This window comes from Vulpes vulpes, chromosome 12, assembly GCF_048418805.1.
Source record: "Vulpes vulpes isolate BD-2025 chromosome 12, VulVul3, whole genome shotgun sequence".
Lineage (NCBI taxonomy): Eukaryota > Metazoa > Chordata > Mammalia > Carnivora > Canidae > Vulpes > Vulpes vulpes.
The window spans coordinates 56597664-56621662 of NC_132791.1; the positions used below are offsets into that span (position 1 = coordinate 56597664).

The 23999-nt window shown below is 37.6% G+C and overlaps 1 protein-coding gene across 1 annotated transcript in view; it reads right to left on the reverse strand.

The window, feature by feature from the left end:
* The window catches only part of SLC27A6 (solute carrier family 27 member 6), a 69173-nt gene that overhangs the window by 39496 nt on the left and 5678 nt on the right, over positions 1-23999 (reverse strand). The window contains exons 2-3 of the mRNA XM_025994985.2: positions 16287-16490; positions 909-1067 (exon numbers count right to left, since the gene is read on the reverse strand). Coding sequence (XP_025850770.1) covers positions 909-1067; positions 16287-16490 — 363 coding nt within the window. The remainder of the gene's footprint in view (positions 1-908; positions 1068-16286; positions 16491-23999) is intronic.

The window sequence follows — 23999 nt, forward strand, 5'->3', positions numbered from 1 at the left end:
AGGGAAAATATTCAAAGACAGAATTGACATAAAAGACAAATGATGCTGCCCTGTCTAGAACATTTATAGTCATCAAGGCTTTTATAATCCATCAGTGGCCATTCCTATCAAGCTCATTTGAAACCATTAATCTTACAATCCAATAACTCTTTAAAAAATTCATGATGGAATTCTATGTTTTGACTGCAAATATGTATAATTATATATTGCAATTCAGGGGAGGAAAGAAGAGGTCAAAATAAGTAAGGGAGTTGCAAGTATTAGAGCATGACTACAGATAAGAGTTTCTTTACAGAGACCAAGAGTATTCCCTTACTTTTATTCTTGAATATATACATTTTATTTATTTTTAAAAGCTTAAAGCTGCCTCAATATTTCTTGAGATTCAGAGTTGGTAACACAGAATTTGTAAGATAGCACCAGCCAAGTTAATCAATGATGACAGGACCTAATTGTGACAACCTAATTTTCACAACAATATAAGTCATATGAAGATGTTCCAAGGAAAACACTGCTCTTTTCCCTTCAGGAACAGAGTATGTCATGAAATTGTGTCCTTTTTTTTTTTTAATTTTTTTTAAATTTTTTATTTATTTATGATAGTCACAGAGAGAGAGAGAGAGAGGCAGAGACACAGGTGGAGGGAGAAGCAGGCTCCATGCACCGGGAGCCTGATGTGGGATTCGATCCCGGGTCTCCAGGATCGCGCCCTGGGCCAAAGGCAGGCGCCAAACCGCTGCGCCACCCAGGGATCCCAAATTGTGTCCTTTTAATGAAGATTATGTTGTAATTATTTAATAAGCCCACAATCACTCTGAATTCTACTGATAGACTTTTGAACTTTAATGAACACAAGTTAGAGGTAACAAGCATTTAGAAAGTTTATCGAACGGAAAAGGAAAACTTACCCAACTCAACACATCCACCGATGCCCAGAAGAGCTCCTGAACTATGATACAGAGGAAGAGTTATATAAATGATGTCATTAGCAGTACAGCCAAAAGCCCACAAGCCAGCGGAGCCCTTTAAAGCCTGCAGCTGACTGATCACAGCTGCTTTTGGTAGGCCTGGAAGAAAAGAAAAGAAACAGATGTAAGAGAAAGCAAGTTTATGTATCACCTACAGTAGCAATCGAGACAAAATACATCAAAGTATTATGTGTGCTTTGTAGGGACCATGCAAATGTGAGTTGCTGCTATAATTAACTTCTAGAATCTTGGATCTACACAAAAGGATCAAAACTAAAATTATATAGAGTTTGAGATACTATAAGCTTCAAAGAGTCATATCTGCTCTAAGGATGGCAAAAATGCCCCAAATCTGAAAATGTAAACCCAAAATGAAGCAAATCGCAAGATAAATCTAAGTTATAGTTAAAGTAGAAATTTTCTGGTGAACAATACCAAATAAGATTCTATCTCAAGAACCAGTAGTTCTGTCATGTTTCATTCGTCCTAGAATAAGATCATCATAGAATATCAGATTCCATAATACATGATGCTGAAATAGTTCTATACATTCATGATCTGAACATAAATCATTTTTCCCCTCCAGTCTTCTATGTACAATGGATTTCTTATAAAAATGTGTAGTTGCAATTAGTGTATAAAACATTTTTTATACCGTTTTTAAATTTCCATATTATTACAGTCTTTTGTAGTATAATGTCAGCATAATAAATTCATCCAGTTAATACATGATATAATATGAAATTGCCTTATCTGTGACTGAATATGAACAATTTCACATTTCAACCTCCATCTTCTTGTACACACAACACACAGCTTATTTACAGAATAAGTATCCTTTCTTGAATTCATTTGTTAGATTAAATAGTATTTTCATCCTATCCTGTTTGTCAGTTCAGAGCGTTCTAATATTTTTGGAATGTCCTCATGCAGAGGGCCCCAGCCCAAATCTCCCTCACCAATAAAGTCACATTGCTTCGCGAAATGCAACAGTTATAAGGAGAATCATTTGTTGTTCCAGAGAGGCAAGCAGAGACCAATGTCAGAGAAGCCACAGGAACAAGTACAGGGCAGGATCAAAAGGGAAAAGCAGCAGGCAGTAGAGCCATAAGTGGGGTCTTATTCTCTACCCCACATACTGATACAGTCCCACTTACCATTGCTCAGAGGGGGGTTACTAACGTCAGGGAATCTGCAAACTAATTGCTGTACCTGCTTCTCCCTCTGCCTGTGTCTCTGCCTCTCTCTCTCTCTCTCTCTCTCTGTGTGTGTGTCTTTCATGAATAAATAAATAAAATCTTAAAAAAATAACTATAGCTACTACAACTTGGTAATGAAATCATAGCATAAAAAAGGATAATTTGTAACATCAAAAATATAGAGTAAGAGTAAAAAGATGGAACCTTTATAATGAAGATAAATGAATGACGATAAATCTCTATCAGAAGAAAAACAATTATTGTATCTATGTTCTATGTAAATGCTTGGTAACAAAGGAAAAATCTAGAACAGAACAATTGGACTTGATTTCATAATTCTAGAAACCGAGTTCTAAATTTCACAATGTGTTTCCTAAATTAAAGTACTTCCTTATTTTCAGCTTGCCTTAGAGTCCCACGGTAAAACAGACTCCCTCAGTGATGTCAGCAACAAAGCCGGGTAAGTCATTCCTTTTTTCCTTCCCTCCGATATACTACTAATGAGACATATATAACTACCCCCTCCAAAAGTGCCTCTGCACTCACAACCTACAAGGACACCCAAGAGATCCATCCATCTGTGGACGTGAATGTGAATGTGACAGAACTGAACCCCAGAGGAGGCTGCAGAGTGAGAGAAGTGGTACTGGAGCCGTGACCTTTCTGACAGAAGAGGTCAAGGGTGATGACAGTGAGTGGGTGAGTGGTGAATCGGCCTGGTCCCACGTGCTGCAGCTGGAAAGGCCAGTTGCCCTCTCTGAGGAGAAACTGAGGGGAGGGAAGGAAAGGGAAAGAGGCAAAGAGAGGTGAAGTGACTCCTACTATCTACCTCAGGACTCAAGAGGACCACTCATAGACCTCTAGAATACCCCTCTCCCCTCACACTTGATGACTCTCCCTACCAGGGCAGGAGCACCACCCAAAGCCCCAAATGCTAAGGACACTCCCCCCACCCCACCTCAACCACCACTCTCCCTTTTCTTGCATTCCCAACTCCAACAGAGAAACCAAGAACTGGTGCTATAGCGCCACCTTCTGGAAAACAAAAGGAAGGCTCCTAACTACCAAGGTTCAACGGTTAGTATCAAAGTAAACAAAACCTTGCCTAGGGGCATCTGGCTGGGTTAGTGGGTGGAGCATATGACTCTCTCCAGGTTGTGACTAAGACCCAGGTTGGGTATACAGATTACTTAAAAACAAAATCTTAAAAAAAAAAAAGCCTAAATAAGAAAGGTATTTGCTGCTTCAAATATGGTGGCAAAGGCACTTTTCATCAAACACCATGAAAAATCATGGTAATAAAGTACAGCAGAAAATGACAATGTTCCATGGATCAAACCCAAAGATATGGAATACTGCAATCTAAGTGGAGTTTAAAATAGCAATTGTGAAGATATTCAATGACATACAAGAAAACTCAGAAAGACAATATGATGGTTTCAGGGATACAATTAAAGAACAGGAGTACTTTCCCAAAGAGACTGAAATTGTAAAAAAGAACCAAACAAATTCTGGAACAGAAGAACTCAATAAATGAGATGAAAAATACATTAGGAATGCAGTGGAAATAAACTAGATCATATGGAAGAGAGAATGAGTAAGACGGAAGATAGAAATATAGAAATGATTCAGGGGTTAGAGATGAGAAAACTAAGATTTTTAAAAAGTGAAGAAAACCTATAAGAACTATCTGATTCCATTCAAGAAGACAACATAAGAATAATGGGTGGCCCAGAAGGAGATGAAAGGGAGAAGGGGGCAGAAGGAATATTTAAAGGAATTACTATTGGAAAGTAGTCAATCAGAATTAGAATACAGTAGTTCTTTTTTTAGAACAGTATAATAAACTCAACTATAACATAAAGGAGAAAGGAAAACCGCGTTAAAAATAATGATATCGGGGATCCCTGGGTGGTTCAGTGTTTAAGCACCTGCATTCGGCCCAGGTCATGATTCTGGAGACCCGGGATTGAGTCCCACATTGGGCTCCCTGCACGGAGTCTGCTTCTCCCTCTGCCTGTGTCTCTGCCTCTCTCTCTCTCTCTCTCTCCGTGTGTGTGTGTCTTTCATGAATAAATAAATAAAATCTTTAAAAAATAACTATAGCTACTACAACTTGGTAATGAAATCATAGCATAAAAAGGGATAATTTGTAACATCAAAAATATAGAGTAAGAGTAAAAAGATGGAACCTTTATAATGAAGATAAATGAATGACGATAAATCTCTATCAGAAGAAAAACAATTATTGTATCTATGTTCTATGTAAATGCTTGGTAACAAAGGAAAAATCTAGAACAGAGACATTATACATAAAAAAGGGCAAGACTGGGGTATGTGGGTAGCTCAGTGGTTGAACGTCTGCCTTTGGCTCCAGCCGTGATCCCGGGGTCCTGGGATCAAGTCCTGCATCAGGTTCCCCAAAGGGAGCCTGCTTCTCCCTCTGCCTATGTCTGTCTCTCTCTATGTCACTCATGAATAAGTAAATAAAATCTTAAAAAAGAAAAGGGGGAGACTGAGCAAATCACCATGGAAAACCACCAACATATAAAGGCAGACATAAACAGAAGGAAAAAGAAACAACAGAGACACAAAATAACCAAAAGGAAAAAGATAAAATGACATTAGTAAATCCTTGCATATCAGTAAACACCCTAAATATAAATGAATTGTACTTACCTGTCAAAAGGCACAGAGTGGCTCCATGGATTAAAAAAAAAAAAAAAACCAAGACCCAACTCTATGCTGCCTAAAGGAGAATCATTTCAGCTCTGAAGACACACATAGGTTCATAATGAAAGGACAGAAGTTGATATTCCAAGCAAATGGAAATGAAAAGAAGGAAGACATAGCCATACTTATCTCACAAAGTAGACTTTGAGGCAAATGGGTAATAAGAAAGTCATTACATAAAATAAGGGGTCAATATATCAAGAAAATATAATGATCATAAATATATAATGCTCTCAACACCTGAGCACCAAAACATATTAGGCAATTAATAACAGATCTTAAGGAAGAAATAGACAATAATTGGAGGGTAGTGCACACTTGATCTTAGCAGATGGGTCAACAAGCAAATGTAGGGAACTTCAGCACCCCACTATCAACAATGAGTAGATCATTTAGTCAGTAAATGAACAAAGAAACACTGGAATTGAACAACATTTTTAAAGAAATGGACCTAACAGACATGTAGAGGACATTTTATCCCAAAGACGTAGAATACACATTCTTCTCAAATGCATATGGAATTCTCCAGGGTAGATCATGCCGTAGGCCACAAAAGAATCTTAGCAAATTTAAGATTGAAATCATACCAACTATCTTCTTTAATTACAATGGTATGAACCTGGAAAACAGGAACAAGAAGAAAATGATATCTACAAATTGTGGAAACTAATAGCACACTTCTAAACAGCTACTTGATCAAAGAAGAAATTGAAAGGGAAATAAAAAATTATCTCAAAACAAAAGAAAATGAAAACACAACATATCAAATATTGTGGAATACAGCAAAAGCAGTTCTGAGAGGAAAGTTTATTGCAATAAATACTACGTCAATAAATTGGAAAGATCTCAAATAAGCAACCTAACTTTACACCTCAAGGAAATAGAAAAAGAAGAAAAAAATAAGCCCAAAGTTAGCAGAAGGAAGGAAATCAGAGCAGAAATAAATGAAACACAGACCAGAAAAACAGTAAAAAGGACCAACAAAACTAAAAGCTGGTTCTCTAAAAAGATCAACAAAATTGGCAAACCTTCAACTAAACCAACTGAAGAAAGAGAGAAGACTCAAATAAATAAAATCAGAAATGATAGGGAAGACATTACAACTGATATTAGAGAAAAAAAAAGGATAATGAGGGACCAACATAAAGAATTACATGGCAACAAATTACATAACCTAGAAGAAATGATACATTGCTAGAAGCACACAATGTACCATGATTCAATCAGGAAGAAATAGAAAATCTGAATAGATCAATAATGAGTAAAAAAATAGAATAAACAACAATAAAACCCACCAACTCCCAAAACTGAAATCCCCAGGACCAGATCCTTCACTGGAGAATTCTACCAAGCAACTGAAGAATTAACACCCATCTTTCTTCAAGCTCTTCCAAAATATTGATGAGGAAGAAATACTTCCAAACTCATTCTACAATGCCAGCATTATTTTGATACTAAAACCAGATAAAAATACAAGAAAAAAAATATAAACCAATACCCCTGATGACAATACCCCTCAATGACATATTATCAAACCAAGTTCTAGAACATACTAAAAGCATGATACACCATGGCCAAGAGGGATTTATCCCTGGAATGCAAGGATGGTTCAACATATGCAATTTAATAAATGTAATACATCACATCAATGAAAGGAAAGATAAAAATCACATGATCATTTCAATAGAAAAAAACATTTGACAATAGGACATTGTTTTATGATAAAAACTCTTAACAGACTATTGAAGAAATACGTCTCAAGATAATAAAGTCATATATGATAGACCCACAGTTAACATTATATTTAATGGAGAGAAATTGAAAACATTTCCTTTAAGATTAGGAACGAAGTCAAGATGCCTACTCTCACCACTCCTATTCAATACATTACTGGAAGTCCTAGCTAGACAAGAAATAGAAGGCAAGACAAAGAAATAGAAGTATCCAAATAGGAAAGAAAAAAAGTAAAATTGTCATTATTTGCTGATGATATGGTTCTATACATATAGAAAATCCCAAATAATTAATCAAAAGACTATTGGAATTAACAATTTCAATAAAGTGTCAGGACACAAAATCAACATACAGGAATCAATTGTATTCCCTTACACTAATGATGGATCATCTGAAAAAGAAAGAAAACCATCCCATTCACAAAAGCATCAAAAACAATAAAATATTTAGTAATAAATTTACTCAAGGAAATGAAAGATCTGTACAATGAAAACTATAAAACTTTGCTAAAAGAAAGTGAAGAAGGCACAAATAGAAAGACATCCCATATTCATGTATTGGAATAATTAGTATTATTAGGATGACTCTAATACTCAAGAGTATCTAGAGATTCCATGCAATTACCACCAAATTACCAAAGGCATTCTTCACAGAAATATAAGAAACAATCCAAACATTTGTGTGGAACCACAAAAGCCACCAAAGAGCCAAAATAATCCCAAGGAAAAAAGAGAACAAACCTAGAAGTATTAGGCTTCGGAATTTCAAACTATTACAAAGCCATAGTAATAAAAAAAAGTATGGTACTGGCACAAAAATAGACACATCTACTAATGGAACAGAAAGGAGAACATAGAATTTAACCTTGGCATAAATGGTCAACTAATGTTTGACAAGGGAGACAGAAATACAAACTACAGGGAAGATAATCTCTTCTACAAATAGTGCTGGGAATACTGGAGAAACATATATAGAACAATGAATTTGGACCTCTATCTCACACTACCAAAAAAATAACTTGACACAGATCAAAGACTTAAACATAAGATGTAATACAATAGCACTTGTAAAAGAAAATGTATGGAAGAAACTCATTGATATTGGTCTTGGCAATAATTTTTTAACACAATATGAAGAGCATAAATGATAAAAGAAAATTTAACAAATGGGATTACATCAAACTCAAAAACTCTCACACAGCAAAAGAAGCAGTCAAATAAAAAGACAACCTATAGAATGGGAGAAAATTCTGCAAACCGTATATCACATAAGGGGTTAATATTCAAAACCTATAAAGAAGTAAGTCAGCCCAATAACAAAAAAAAAATCCAATTAAAAGTGGGGAAGAAGAATTAAATAGAGTTTCTCCAAAATGTACATCAAAATGGCCAACAGATACATGAAAAGTTGTTCATCATTAATCACCAAGGAAATGCTAACTTAAACAAGTGAGATAACACCTCACACCTGTTAGAGTGGCAACCACCAAGAAGACAAGAGACAATGGGTCCTGGCAAGGATGCAGTAAAAAGAGAATATTTGTACATTGCTGATGGGAAAGTAAATTGGTCTAACCACTGTAAAAAACAATACAGAGGTTCTTCAAAAAAATTAAAAATAGATTTACAATATGATTCAATTCCACCTCTGGATATATACCTCAGGATATGAAAATGAGATTTCATAAGACATTTGCCCTCCTGTGTTTATCACAGCATTATTCACAATAGCCAAGATATGGAAATAACCCAAATACTCATCAATGGATAAAAAAGATGGGTATATATATACACACATATATATAGTGGAATATTATTCCGCCACTAAAAAGAAAGACATCTACCATTTGTTTTTGTTTTTGAGATATCCTCCCATTTGTGATAACATGGATAGACTGTGAGTGAGCACAGCACATTATGCTAAGTGAGTTAAGCCAGACACGGAAAGACAAGTACTGTATGATACTACTTATATATGGGATCTAAAAATGTTAAAAGTACAAAAGCCAGAGAGCAAAGTGTTGGTTACCAAGGAATGATAGGGGAGAGCGGGGGTAAAAGCGATGGTATTTAAGGTTAGAAACTTTTAAGGCATGGTAAATAAGCCATGGAGATCTAATGCACAGTACAATGAATAGAGACAGTAATATTGTACTATAATATTGTTGTATATTGAAATGTACTGTATTGCAATACACTATTTTGCAATATAGTAAATTTCAATATACAGCAATATTATAGTACATAAATGTATCAAAGTAGCATATTGTACATCTTAAACTTGTGATGTTACACATAAAATTTATTCAATAAAAACAAAGTATAAAACAAAATATGTTCCCATGCCTGGTGTTCCAATTTTATAGCCCCAATCTCCTACTACCTACTACATGCTTCTCTGGATATGCCCTGGCCCCATGTAATGCCCTGTTGCTGCTACTTCTTGGATGTCCCTACCACTGATTATTTACCTGTTTTGCCTCAACCTCTTTGGAATGATACTTGATCTTCCAATAGAGATTTGATTCACACTGGTCTTTCTTCCTCTTTCTATCTCCCAATATACATACCTCACTCAGACAATGAGCTCTTCTTATTCCGTACATACTAACCTCCAATTTTGCTGTGTGGTAGGCCTTCTCTCATCCTATATTTAGCAGTTTGTAGTGACCAACATTACTTACACATTGCTCAGTAACTGAGGCACCATCTTACACACAGTAGGGCATCATTCTTTCTCTGATTCAGCATATTCACTGATAAAAGCCAACATTTTAATGGGGTCTTTGGTCATAGCAGCAGCTATGTCCAGGAGTCATTGAGTTAAATCACAGGCTTCAGTGACTCCTGGACACTTTAACCCAGGGGAACTTCAAGTTCACCTTATTGCTGTACCTGCTCTGACATTTTCTGAAGAGCTTTGGGCTTCATTTCCCCTAAACCAGAAGACAAGTGATCTCATATGCAAAGCTGGTATTATCTTGCCTTTATCCTAAAATGTATTATTTTTTTCAAAAGAAGTCTCTCTGGCCCTTCCTGACAGTGTAGCATCTCACAACATGGAAGTTTCTTGTCATCCACATGCATAGGAAATCTGTCCAGATTTTCTCATCAAAGTTACGTGTAAAGATTTTGGGCGAGTCGAGCTCTGTCCTTGGCTCTCAATCATTTAATGCCTTTCTCTTCTTTATCCAGATAATCAAGCATTTATACATTTTCTGCTTCCAAGCATATACCCCATGGTTCTTCAATCACTATATTCCCTATTTCCCACACTGTTCCTGATCTCATGGCAACCCAGCTTTAAAATAATTTTTCAAGTGGGGTGTGACCAAAAAAAAAAAAAGGATGTTTAGTCTAGTTGTTTTCCATCTGCATGCTTATCTCACTTGTTCAAAGCACTTAAATAAACTAGTCATGTTTCCCTTCCTCATATGGTTAGCTTTAAGTGATAATGATATCATTAATTTATTATAAACCATCCAAAGTACTCAGTTATATTGGGTGGGGTGATCGGAGGGAGAGGGAGAGAGAATATTAAGCATGCTTCATGCCCAGCAGGGAACCAGATGCAGGGCTCCATCTTGCAATCCTGAGATCGTGACCTGAGCTGAAGTCCAGAGTCAGTTGCTTAATCAACTGAGCCACCAAGGCACCTCATCTCCTAGATTTTTTTCCCTAGGTTTTTTGATAAAAGAGACAACAGATATGAGCTTGTCTAAGAAATGAAAGTGATCAAAGGTGATGGAGTTTGAGGCAACTGGTTGGCTCAGTGCCTGAGCATGTGCCTTTGGCTCAGGATGTGATCCCAGGGTCCTGGGATCAAGTTCCACATTAGGTTCCCCATAGGGAGCCTGCTTCTCCCTCTGCCTATGTCTCTGCCTCTCTGTGTCTCTTATGAATAAATAAATAAAATTAAAATTAAAAAAAAAGTTGATAGAGGCTAAAGGTTGAAAGAAGGAAAGAAGAAAAAGGAGAATAAAGTTTGTTAAAATTGCATTTTAGGGTTCTCCTTTAAAGAGTCAGAATGCACAGTAATATTTTAAAGCCCTTGCAACAGTACAGAAATTTTGGTATTTTTGTTAATGGTGTTTCTCAAGCTTACATGGTCATAAAGCCCCTTTTCATTTTTTTGTTATTAATTAATTAATTAATTAATTAATTAATTTTTAAGAGATTTTATTTATTCATGAGACACACACAGAGAGAGAGGCAGAGACACAGGGAGAGGGGGAAGCAGGCTCCATGCAGGGAGTCCGATGCAGGACTTGATCCTGGGACTCTAGGATCATGTCCTGAGCCGAAGGCAGACGCTTATCCACTGAGCCATCCAGGCATCCCTTTATTTTTGTTTTTATTTTTTTTTTTATTTTTTTTTTATTTTTGTTTTTAAAGTAGACTCCTCACACAATGTGAGGCTCTAACTCACAACCCTGAGATCAAGACATGATATCAAGAATTGGATGTTCCACTAACTAAATCACTCAGGTACCCCGCCTCTTTTTAACTTTTATTTCATTTCTTTAAAGATGTGAAGGAGCATGTTATAGAACACACTGAGAAATGCTACCTTAGATGGTTTCCAAAGTCCTTTGGTCTTCTAATCTTCTATGAATCCCTGGCATCGGAACTCCTCACAGGTTTAGGAGGAGGTTCAGACCATAAAGGTGGAAAGGAAGCTGTGTCCAGTGAGTTGGGGATTAGGAGGATGAAGGAGGGAGAGATGATGTGAAGAGAAATCCAATTCAGAGGCAGGAATAAATTTGGGGTATTCTAGGATAGTTTTGGAAAAATGAAAAAATACATAAGGTTAAGGAAAAGGAAAGACAAAAGAAAGAGAGATTGAGATGGTAATAGTACCTGGTTTCCAGGCACTGCTCAGTAGGCAGTGACCTCGCTTTCCTCCTCCCTCTCCATCTGGGAACAACTAAACCCATGGCTGCTCTGTCCAGGATAAGACAGCTTTCCTAGAGATTCTTAAGGCTACCTAACCAAGTCCGTGAGCAATAACAGAACTAGAAATTGACAGGACACATACGTAGACTCAAGGCAAAAAGAATGGATTTACAGATGAAAGCAACAAAATCTCAGAAAAGTGGATGGACAGCCATGTGACTGACACAGCTGACAAGAAGCCGACACCTGAGATGAGACTTGAAGAATGCTTATTTGCCCCCACAGACTGCAGAAAGGCTCAGAAATTTGATTAGCAGGTGCCCTACAGAATGGAAGATAAATATGGAACTATAAACAAGGAGCTTTATGAAAGTTCTATTTACAACAATGAGGTCAAGGTCATAGAGAAGGGAATCTATATAATTCTCACTCCTTGTTCAAGATATCACATGACCTCCTAGGTCAGAGACAGGAATGCCATCAAAACTGATCTCAACTTTTTCAAACATAGAGACACTCTATGTTTTTTCAGATGTGGGAATACACTATTTTGGTGACCTTGGGCAAAAAGGACTTGGCAGTAGTAAGAATGGCTTAGAAAAAGTTCCGCATCAGCCCAAGGGCTTCCTTATGGCTTGCTGAAAGGGCTCACAAGCAGACTGCCCCTCCATCACTCACTTTTTCAAAGCCTCACTTTCTACATCACCTCCTAACATGCATGAACACCTTCTTTATTATCAACATCAGAAGACTTTACTGTATGAGAATCACGTGATTTTCATTCACATTAAATGGCATACTAATATAAATGATCATAGTTACTGCCATTACAATCAACTCAGCTCAAGGTTTTGCATTGCAAAACATCAGCTGGTATTACAGAAAGATGCCTTTTATTAAAAAAAATGTCAGTTATAACTTTAACAAGGCTGCATAATGGTTTTGTTACACTTTTTGATAGCGTTATATACATAAACCATGACATCTACTCTATGGCTGATTCTGTACATTGCTATGCTCTGCTCTCCATAAGAGGACCCCCCAGGCTGCTGAAGACTTTAAGCTAAAAGTAGATGACACTTGTATAACTTTCCCTGTGTAAGATCATTCACAAACTAATTTTGGAAGAATGTCAACAGATGCTTCTGGTATTTGTTTTAAAATTCAAAAAATAAAACAAATTATAGCCCAGGTTGCTTCTACCATGATGACTGAAATTATGAGATTTATTCTCTGGAAAAGATGAGCCTCTGGAAACACCCAGAAGAAGAAATGTTGAGCAAACAAGGAGAATAAGAGAAAGTAGGCTTATTCCTCCAGTTTCCTTTTACGTTTGACTCATTTTACCCTTCAAGGTTCTTGTCTGAGGAATCTGAATCATCCACCAGTAAAAACTGAAAGGCACTGACAGTCCTGAATCCCCCCAATAAAATGCCCTGGACGATGAGACCTATCAGTCCCCCAATCCTACTCAGGTGCACAGACCTTCTAGTCAGGATTTGTTTTGGGGATTTTTGTGGGTGTTCCAGTGTCTGCACTTTAAATATGAACTGACAGCTAAAGGTCACCAGATATTTAAGGAAATCCTTGGGGATAAAGGATATAGACTGAAATAAACCAAAAGATAAGAGGTTGTTGGCAAAAATAGAGAAAAGGTAGAGAGAAGAAATTTTCAAAAAATTATCACTAATATCCTAAGAGATACAAGATAATAAATAATCAATAATCCAAAAATAGTATGCTACAAAAAGAGGCATTTTCAGACAACAGAGGTTTAGAAGATAAATCTCTCAAAAAGCAGATGAAAAATAATAAAGGGAAAATGGGACAGAAAGATTAGAAAATTAATAGCTCAATCCAAGAGGGCCAATCTTTAAAAAGTTAGAGTTACAAAGACAAAAGAATGAACAGACAAACAAATACAATAGGAGGGAATGGGCAAAAAGAACAGCAATAAAAAAGGAAAGAGAAGGGGATATAGAACTTTTTTTCCTTTAATTTCCAAGTACCTAGAATTGCAAAACAATGAGTTTTCAGACTAGAAATGCCTACAAATTTCCCAAGAAAATGATTAGATAAGACCAGTCCCAGTACAAGTCATCACCAGGTTAGAGACTACTGAAGACTCCCAGTAAAAAATTGTGTCTAACCTAGAATGCTACATAAACAAGCATAAGGGTATTTCCAGATGTGAGGACTTTAAAAATTTACCTTCTAAATACTCTATTTTTTAAAAGGTTTATTTATTTATTCTAGAGAGACAGAGAGCATGCACGCAGGCATGCAGGAGCATGGAAAGGGCAGAGGGAGAGGGAGAAAATCTCTAGCAGACTCCCTCTAAGCACGGAGCCTGCTGTGGGGCTTGAGCCCAAGTCCCTAAGATCATGACCTGAGCCAAAATCAAGAGTTAGACAATTAACTGACTAAGTCACCCAGGAATTCTCCTCCTAAATACTCTTTAGCAGACAGTTACTGAAAGCAGTACAGTGATAAAATGAAAAGTTAACTGAGGACACTACTTTAGGATCTAGGAATTAGGGGATCAGAACACAGAAAAGAATTGAAGGGAATTTCCAGGACAATGGTGAAAAAACAAAACAAAACAAAACAAAAACCCCAACTCCAGGACAGTCAGAGAGCAAGAAGTTGAGACTGAAATCTCTGGGCAGAATGTGCCTAAGAACATGGGTTCAACACATACAGACTATCTTTTCAATATTGAAGATGAGCTCTCTTTTTGACAAAGGGGTGAGTACAAATACCAATAGGCATATAGAATACTAAGCAAGGGAGCAAACAAATAAAAACAATGGTTAATTCCAATTTGGTGAGATTTTTACATGGAGGGCAATAATAGTGCTTACTAAATTATGGGGACTTACACTAATCCAGTCAAAATTCATAATACAATATTAGTGAGATGTTGGAGAAAGAAAATGCCTATACCAGATAGAAAGGAATGAATGGAGAGAGAGAGTGGTTCATGAGTCAAGACAAATCCTCCTTTCCACCATGGAAAATCAGTAGACACTTTTTAGTGAGCATCTACTAAGTATGCAGTAAGTTACCCATTCTATTTAGAGAAATGGAGGTGATTCTAAAAATACTGAATGTAGTTGGTCTGGGGAAGGAGAAACTAGGAAGGAAGCTTTAAGGGTACTTTTCTCTAAAATTTCTAAAACTATTGGAATTTTTCATTTCTGTGCTATATAACTTTAAAATAAATATCAAATCAAATAAAAATCAATAGTGCTCTTGCTTTCAGTCTGTGTATAAATGCATAGAACAATCTGGTTTTAATCTTGAAAAACAAAAGCTATTACTAGTGGCTTTGGTTTGTTCTCTTCTGTTTTTTAATTTTATTTTTTTTAGGGGGGAGGAGAGAGTATGTGCAAGTAAGCAAGTAGGGGCAGAGGGAGAGGGAGAGGGAGAGAGAATCTGAAGCAGGCTCCATGCTCCATGCAAAGCCTGTGAGGGGCTCAACCTCATGACTCTGAAACAAAACCAAGAACTGGATGCTCAACTGAATGGGCCACCTGGCCTGTTCTCTTTGTGCTGGGAAGAGGGGTGAAGATTTTTTGGAAGACCAATCACTTTAGAATTTTCACAAGAAAACAGCCATACAGATAGATTGGTTAAGTACCTTCTGTTGAAAGTTTTCAAAGTGTTTCATTTTTGAAATTTCACTGTCTCTTTCAAAGTCCAAAGTCAGACTGAGTGTATGCTGACAACTTGAGACACATTAGCACTTCCAATTCACATGTCTGTCAAAGCTATTCTAGACTAAGGCAAAAGTAGAGTCTGTCTCCCGTCTAAAAGAGATCATTGTTAGCCTCTAAGCAGTAAATAAAAAAGAGAGAGAGAGATACACACACACAAAGAAAGAGAAAAGAAAAAGAAAAAAGAAACAAACAAGGGAAAATAGCAACATAATATTTTAAATTTATCTAATTCAACCCCCTCCCCCCCCCACCATCATCTTCATACTAATTAAGAAAGCTTATTTAGCCTACCATAAATACGATTCAACTTTTCCTAAGGGTCAATTAAGTTTAACATTTCTTTTGAATATTTAGGTGGTTTAATTATTCTTTTTATTATGGTGTACTGTTATTTTTTACCTATAAAAAGGGAGGGGGGATGTTTAGTTACTTGATTCTATTTTGTATCTTCTCCAAACCCTGCGGTGCTCTAAAGACTTCCTGTTTGTCACATGTTCCAATCTCCCTAAGGAAAACCAGGAGAGACCCTTACATGTGCTTAAATTACAGCTATAGCTGGATTGTGTTTAGGATTTCAGATGATATACAAGAATACAGAAGACTGTTTAAAGTAGACTAACAGATTTTTTAACCCAGGAAGATAATTAGAAACAGTTTAAACTAATCTATTCATTTTTTCAAAATCAGGAATCTTAAGTAACAGAGAAGCCAGAAGGTATTTTGCCAAAGACACTGGCCATATTTCATACTCTGAGCACCTGGGCTGGATCAAGGTCTTCAGACATTCTAAGGTCTTCAATGACACTTGAAAAAAATCTTTCTAAATGAGACAAAGGCCAAGTGAACATGGTAAATTGCTAAGTTGTGGTTGGAGCAATGAACTTTTTCATCCAAGCTTGAGAATTCTAAGATCTAAGAACCTCAGGAATTCTTGGATGCATGCTTTCTCAGATATTTGGTGAGTACCCGTGGTGACTACTATTGCTTTGCAAATATGCTGCATTCTTTTTAATTCTCAAGAAAAATGGATCATACCTGTTGTTCCAGAGGTAAAAATATAAAGATGAGGAGACTTGAGACTTGAAGCAACATGGTGGCTGCGTGGCACAGGCTTGTCAGATGCCATGCTCAGTTTTTCTTTGAGTGAAGTTACACCTTGTGGAACAGAATCGTTCATCCCCCAGACAGTGATACCTTCTGGGAGGCTCGGAAGGATTTCTTCTACAGCTCCAAGCAGATCTAAAAACCAAAGGTTTAAAAAGAGATTAATAAGATATAACCCTCAAACCATTAACCTGTGTTTTCTTTTCTCTGTTGGGACAGGGATAAATGTCAATACAATGCTGACTTCCTCTTTATTGGAATAATTAATATCATAGCCATTTTAGGTTTCTGATATAGCAGGACCAACTGAAAGAGAAATCTGGTTATCACCTGATTCAATAAATGGAAATAGGCTGGTTCAAATTGAATTTTGGAGACATCATTATTCAGATTATGGTTTTTTTCCAACTTTTAAATGAAACTCTGTTTTTATATTCTGCTTTAAATCGACACTCAGGATACCACAATAAACATTTTCATTGAATATCTCGGTAGCTCACCATTCCTAAAAGCCATCTGCCTGTCACGGTTTAATTCTACTCTAATGCAATACATTCGGGAGACTCCCCTGACCCCACTAGAGGTATGTGATCATTATGGTTTAAAGACCATTTCAGAGCCAAAAGCTAAGTGAGGAAATCTAGAGATGCCTTTTCCTCTGGATCAGGATAACTAACAGTGCAAGTCTTTGAAAGGAAAAGGAGGAAATAAATGCCTTCCACAAAAGGCAATAAATGTCCCCACCCAGTACCCAGCAAGGGGCAGCAGTGACAGATTGATGAGACCTGTCTCCATCGGCAGCAGTGGGATGTCCTCCCTGAACCAGTGTCAAGCAAAAAGGTAGGCAGAGAAGTAGAAAAGCCTGGAACACCAGTGTCTTCAGGCCTGAAGAACTTGAAAGTCTCCCATGACCAAAGATCTGGGCTGTAATTCAGGTCTGAGAAAGAAAAAAGGATACATCTCCCAGGAAGCATCTACTGTACAGATAACAAAAGAACACCTGGAGAGGAGAGGCCATGTTGTATTAATTCGGGAGTCTGAACCAAATCTGCTTAATTTGGCCATTCATGTCAAAGAAAACATCATTTGCTCAGGAGGAATTGGGGTAGAGAAGAAGCGAGACGGAAGTGGGGGTATGAGTCCCTGAGGAGGAAATATTTATGAAGGTATCCAGCGCTCTGCAGGATATAAAAGAAGCATTGCATCCTCATTCCCAGAGAATCTTGTATAAGCCAGTGAGGCCTCATATTTTTCTCTGGAGTAGAGACACAGTTATTTATAGTCTTTAAATAACACTTCCCCACTTTAATATGGATCTCTCACACTGAAGTTTCACTTTTATATTCCACAAAGGTGCTCCAATTTTAGTTTGGTGTTCCTATAAAATGTCATGCTTGTTGTCTAAGATATAAGGGATTTTTGAGTGCCACATTATTTTTCTTGAAATCTACATTAACGTCCTTAGAGATATTAAACAGTAATATCCCACTGGCCTTTGGAGTTAATGCAAGGAATGCCAAAGATTACCGACAACTGCCAGAGGCTAGGAAGAGGCAAGAGATTTTTTTCTTAGATCCTTTAGAGGAAGCATGGCCCAGCAGACAGTTTTATTTTGGACCACTAGCCCCCAGAACTGTAAGGGAATAAATTCCTATTGTTTTAAGCAACTCAGTTTGTGACATTTACTACAGCAGCCCTGGAAAACTAGTACACCAAGTAACAAGTTGCTGGACAGAATTGTTATTCTAACCTGTGTCCAATTATCTCTAAAATCTATATATTACCTCATAAAAGAAATCAATTCTAAAAAATAATGTCATTAAATGTAAAATATATCCTGTTTAGAATGCTCAAGTACATGTAAATATGAACCCTTCCATCCAATTATATTTTTTTCTAAATTTTTAACAAAACTTTAAAAATAATTACAAGATATATTCTGCTTTGAAGCTGAACTCAGGGTACTGCATTAGACATTTTTTTTAAAATAAAATCAGTATTTGGTAACCATAAAAAGCCATCTGTCAGCTACTATTTAGTTCTACCAAAATATAAGACACTTGAGAAAAACTCATTATTTAGTTCCTCAAAATCTGTAACCCAGATTGATCACAAAGAGACAGCAAGAGAAACATGTCAACCAGGACTAGGTAGTTCACAAATAAAACCTGCAATAAAAGTAAGGAAACACAGAAAATGGTAAGGAGTTCATATGTAGGGGGTAAGGAGGCAGACTGGGGCTTGAACTTTTTTGAATTAATTTTTATTTCTGTAACAAATCCGAATAAAATAAACTGTAAGAGTCCATAGTTCCACTGAGCGTACACAGCATGCTGCTATATCCAGATTGCTTTGGTAAGAAATGAAAAATCACAAGGAATGCTGGAAGAAGAACAAGCCATAAGTAAATGAAAAAATAGGACAGGTGATCGAGACTTTCTATTTTCTTTTAACTTTGGTTTTTTTTCGGGGTGGGGGGGAAGAGGAAGAGCAAGCTTGGGAGGGGGAAGGTCAGAAGGAGAGGGAGAGAGAGAATATTAAGAGGACTCCATGCCAAGCTCAGAGCCCGACATGGGGCCCAGGCTCAGAACTCTGAGATCAGGACCTGAGCTGACATCAGGTGTCAGATGCTTAATTCACTAAGCCACCCAGACACCCCTAATTTTGTTTTGTTTTGTTTTTGTATTTGTTTTTTTAAAGATTTTATTTATTTATTCATGAGAGACACACACACACAGAGAGGCAGAGACATCGGCAGAGGGAGAAGCAGGCTCCATGCAGGAAGCCTGACGTGGGACTCAATCCCAGATCTCCCGGATCATGTCTTGGGCTGAAGGCGGTGCTAAACCACTGAGCCACCCGGGCTGCCCCCTAATTTTGTTTTAATGACTCTTTTTGGCTTTTTGAATGTTTAAGTACAAGTCTCTGAACTGACCCATTGTCTTAATTTCAAATCTCTCATCTGGAATTGTAAATTAACAGCATAAACTTTTACATGTTCATAATGATATGTATGTCTAAGTAGGCAAAATAAGTATGAAGAAAGTTACAATATGACTAATTGTGGCCCCAAATAATTTTTGGAATTGTAGAGTCTAAAGAAATACTCAATGTTTGCAAAGGGTGATGATTTTTTTTTTACAAGAAAAAGGAAGTGAGCAGATTCCTAAGAATTAGAGGAAATACAATTTAAATCCCTTCATTGGTTAAAATTAAATTGACTTGACTTAGTTGAGACATTCAGAATTCTATAGAATTTTATCAAATTATTTCTTCAATAGTAGTAGGTAATTTGGTTGAGGATAATGAACATTGAAATAAAAATCTGAAAAGTCTTGTAGAGGATAAAAATTAATTATTTATTTATCACTATCAATCTTCCTTAACAAAATGAAAAGTTTCAGGGTCATTTTGAAAGTAAATTCTGAATATTAAGTCCTGACACAAAATAGCATTTGTTTAAATACCTCAAGGACACTTGGCTGTGTTTCATGAAAGTTTACTCTTAGGGAAGCATACTACCATTGAAACCTATAAAACTGTAAGCACCTCAAATGAATGATATGTGTCCTAATCCATACTTGTGCTGGCTGCACCTGACACACACATTGCAGGTGCCGCATAGAGATCTGGTTATGGAACTGAGCTCTTCCCAGGCATCCCCTGTTGATGTAGGTCTCGACAGAAAACAATTATAAGTAAATGAGACATTTGAATATCCTATACCCTTGAACAAACTCTACCTTACAGGATAAGGCTGTAATGTAGAAGGCTTTCACAGCAATAGGGTCCTTTGGAGAAACCACATATTATTTCTCGAATATGCAAAGCACTTCATTAGGTGATGCTACAAGCATTAAAACAGGTAAATTAAAGGGTTGCATGGGTAGCTCAGTCGGTTAAGCATCTAACTTCCACTCTGGCTCAGATCTCAGGGTCCTCAGATGGAGCCCTGCCTCCAGCTCTCTGCTCTGCCAGGAGCCTGCTTCTCCTTCTCCCTCTGCCCCTTCCCCAGCTTGTGCTCTTTTTCTCTCTCCCAAATAAGTAAATAAAATCTTTTAAAAAACAGGTAAATTATGATCTCTGCTTATGATCTTTCAGCAATTTTTCTACCAATTAATTTGTTTCTACATCATCATGTCTCTTATTCACATTACCAACACTATAAATACGAGTAAAATTTAATATATCCCTCTACTATGTCATTAGTATCAATTATGTTATTTATCCTGCAATAGAAACTCTTAAAGTTGTCTGATTCCACATAAAACAAACTAATGCTTTCAAAAGAATAGCTTGCAGCACTTACTACATTGGCAAACATTGAAACTTTTAGGCATGAAGAAAACATAAATGAAATTCAAGTACAAATGGTCACCTTGAGCTTTCCACATCCCAAAGCAATAAACACACAGAATCTAAGGTGAAATTACAGATCTCACCTCATGCTTATCACTACCATCCTACTACTTAGAGCAGCTCAACAGGTTTTCATAGAAAGCATGGGCAGACTCTGGTTCCTTTTCTTTTCTTTCTTTCTTTTTTTTAGATTTTATTTATTTATTTGAGAGACAGAGAGAGAACCAGAGAGAGTGGGAGCAGGGGGGAGGGACAGAGGGAGAAGCAGGCTCCCTGCTGAGCAGAGCCCCACATGGGGCTTGATCCCAGGATGGCGGGATCATGACCTGAGCTGAAGGCAGATGCCCAACCAACTGAGCTACCCAGGTGCCCCCAGACTCTGCTTTCTAACAAACCTGATTCTTAAGTAAGCAATGTCCTATGGCAATTCATATCAGGCTAGAAACTCATATCACCATGAATAATGTACCAGCTATTCTAAAAAATATTAGTTTACTAATAATCATAACCCTAGGAAGTGCAAAGGACAGGTCTTTCAATTGTGATAACATATTCTCCCCTGAAAGGATTTTATTAGCTGCCCTGACTATACGCACACAAGTTGGTAAGTGCATTTATGTGTTTTCACTCTCAGCTTCTCAGCTGTCCCCACATGTTTTGTGGGACAAATAGCATATTTATTATGGGTAAAATTGTGCAAGAAAATAAAAAGGAGAACATTTCATTTGATTTTATTTCCAGCACATCTCCCATTGCCAATGAATAATCATTACCCAAACGGGACCACAATGCGATGATGTATTTGGCTTGCTATTTTTCAATGTCAAAATAGTTAAAAATGAGTAAAGGTACAGAAAAGCTCTCTAGACACAGGCTAATCAGTAAGTAAACTATAAACTGGTAAAAAGGCAATTCCAAGGTAGCATTTCTACAGGACTCATATGCCAACAGTTATTTTCCACATTCCTTTCTGGTTATAAATGGAAGAATCCTTTTCTTGGCCAGAGAGGAGCTAACCATCTGGCTCCTAACTGGGTCTGACCCCACTCCAGCCCTAGCTGCTGAGCCTGCGAAGTAGATACAGCCACAGTGCTCCTGGGGAGGAGGACAGAACAGCTGCTTAAAACCAGGTCACCTGCAGCCGCGGTGGCGCAGCGGTTTAGCGCCGCCTGCAGCCCGGGGTGTGATCCTGGAGATCCGGGATCGAGTCCCACGTCGGGCTCCCTGCATGGAGCCTGCTTGTAAATAAATTTAAAAAAAAAAAAAAAACCCAAAACAGGTCACTTGGGTCAAGCGCCCTGTGCCTGGACCTCCCTCCTGACAGCCCTCTGCCCGTAGCAAATACAGACGCTCTTACTTGCAGATATGTCTCGGCCACCATGCAATTAAAAATAATTATAGCAGCCATTAATTGAATATTTACTATGGTGCAGGCACTCTGTTATGTTCTTTATGTTTGATTCCTACTAGACCATTGATCATCTGCAATGTGTTAGTAGTCAGTCAAAGGCAGAATTAAGAAGTGTATTTCTCCCCCTTAGCCCTGCCACTTCTCTGCACAGGGACAATCTTCTTTTAAATAGTTTTTGCTCCTGCCAGCATTCAAACATCATTCCCTTACAGTGAACACATGTTCAGCAGACACCATAAATAAGAATCCCAGTCAGTGTCTCCACGGTCAGAAAAGAAAAAGCCATAGATGATATATCAGTGCTTAGAACACTGTCTTTTCCAGATAGTGAACCATGAAGCCACTTAACCTTCCTATTGAAATGAATAATTTCCTTTTGGAATGAAGGTAATCCTGGACCTAACTGAGTCAAAAATGTTAAAGAAAAATGCAAAGCAGACATTCATTCTACTAAAAATAAGTAAAAATATAGGGACACCTGGAAGGCTCAGTGGTTGAGCGTCTGCCTTCGGCTCAGGTCGTGATCCCGAGGCTTTGGGATCGAGTCCTGCATCAGGCTCGCCGCAGAGGGCCTGTTTCTCCCTCTGCCTATGTCTCTGCCTCTCTGTGTCTCTCATGAATAAATAAATAAATAATCGTTAAAAAATAAGTAACAATATAAAAATGTCCTAAAAATGAAAATAGATGTGAGGTTATCACAATATGTGGATTGAATGATAGAAGTTTACATGAGCCATGTATTCTATCTATATAAATACATATCCCCTAACTCTTCCTCTTGGTCTTTACAAAGCAGACACCTTTATGGCTGAAAGTCATTTGGAGAATTACAATGGCTTGATTGTTAACCGGAACACTTGCAGAGTCTGAAAGCAACAGTTCAGGCAAACTAACAGGGCAGACCTGCACACAATACTGTAAGTTATTAGAACCATTTCTTGGGCAGCCCAGGTAGCTCAGCTAGCACCTGCCTTTGGCCCAGGGCGTGATCCTGGAGTCCTGGGATCGAGTCCCATGTTGGGCTCCCTACATGGAGCCTGCTTCTCCTTCTGCCTGTGTCTCTGCCTCTCTCTCTCTCTCTCTCTCAATAATAAATAGATAAAATAAAATAAAAAAGAACCATTTCCTGTGAAAAGGAACACACAAAACCCTTCCAAATATTCCAAACATACTACTGAATCTAAAGTAACAAAGTTCAGGGTGATCTTAATATATACTTTTTAGTTATCCACTTAGAATGATTTGTGTATATCAAGAAAGGAGAGTGTACAAAATACATGCAGTCAAGCAAATCCAAAACTCTGGGGATGCTCCGTGTGCCTGAAATGCTTGGTGATTTTTTGTTTTTTTAATTTTATTTATTTATGAGACAGAGAGAGAGAGAGAGAGAGAGAGAGAGAGGCAGAGACACAGGCAGAGGGAGAAGCAGGCTCCACACAGGGACCCCATATGGGACTCGATCCCGGGTCTCCAGGATCACACCCTGGGCTGGAGGTGGCCCTAAACCGCTGAGCCACCCGGGCTGCCCCTGCTTGGTGCTTTTGGGGAGTCATGATCTTACACTTAGCAACATTAATATGAAATAACACAATAAAGAAATCCCACTGATCCATCTACTATCAAAATCAGTTACTGAACGGACAGCAGAGGGATGATTTATTTGTAAAAATACGCAAATAAATAAGATTTTACTGAGTATCCATAGGTACCTCATAGTTTTCCATGAGGTCATTCATTAATCTGGCAATAAGTATTTGTTGAGCATCTTCTTTGTGCGAAGTTCTGAGAACTTAGCAGTGAACAAAACAAGTTTCCTCCGCTCAAAGAGCTTACAACCCCGTTCTGGGCATAGTCCTCAGAGCGACACAAATAGC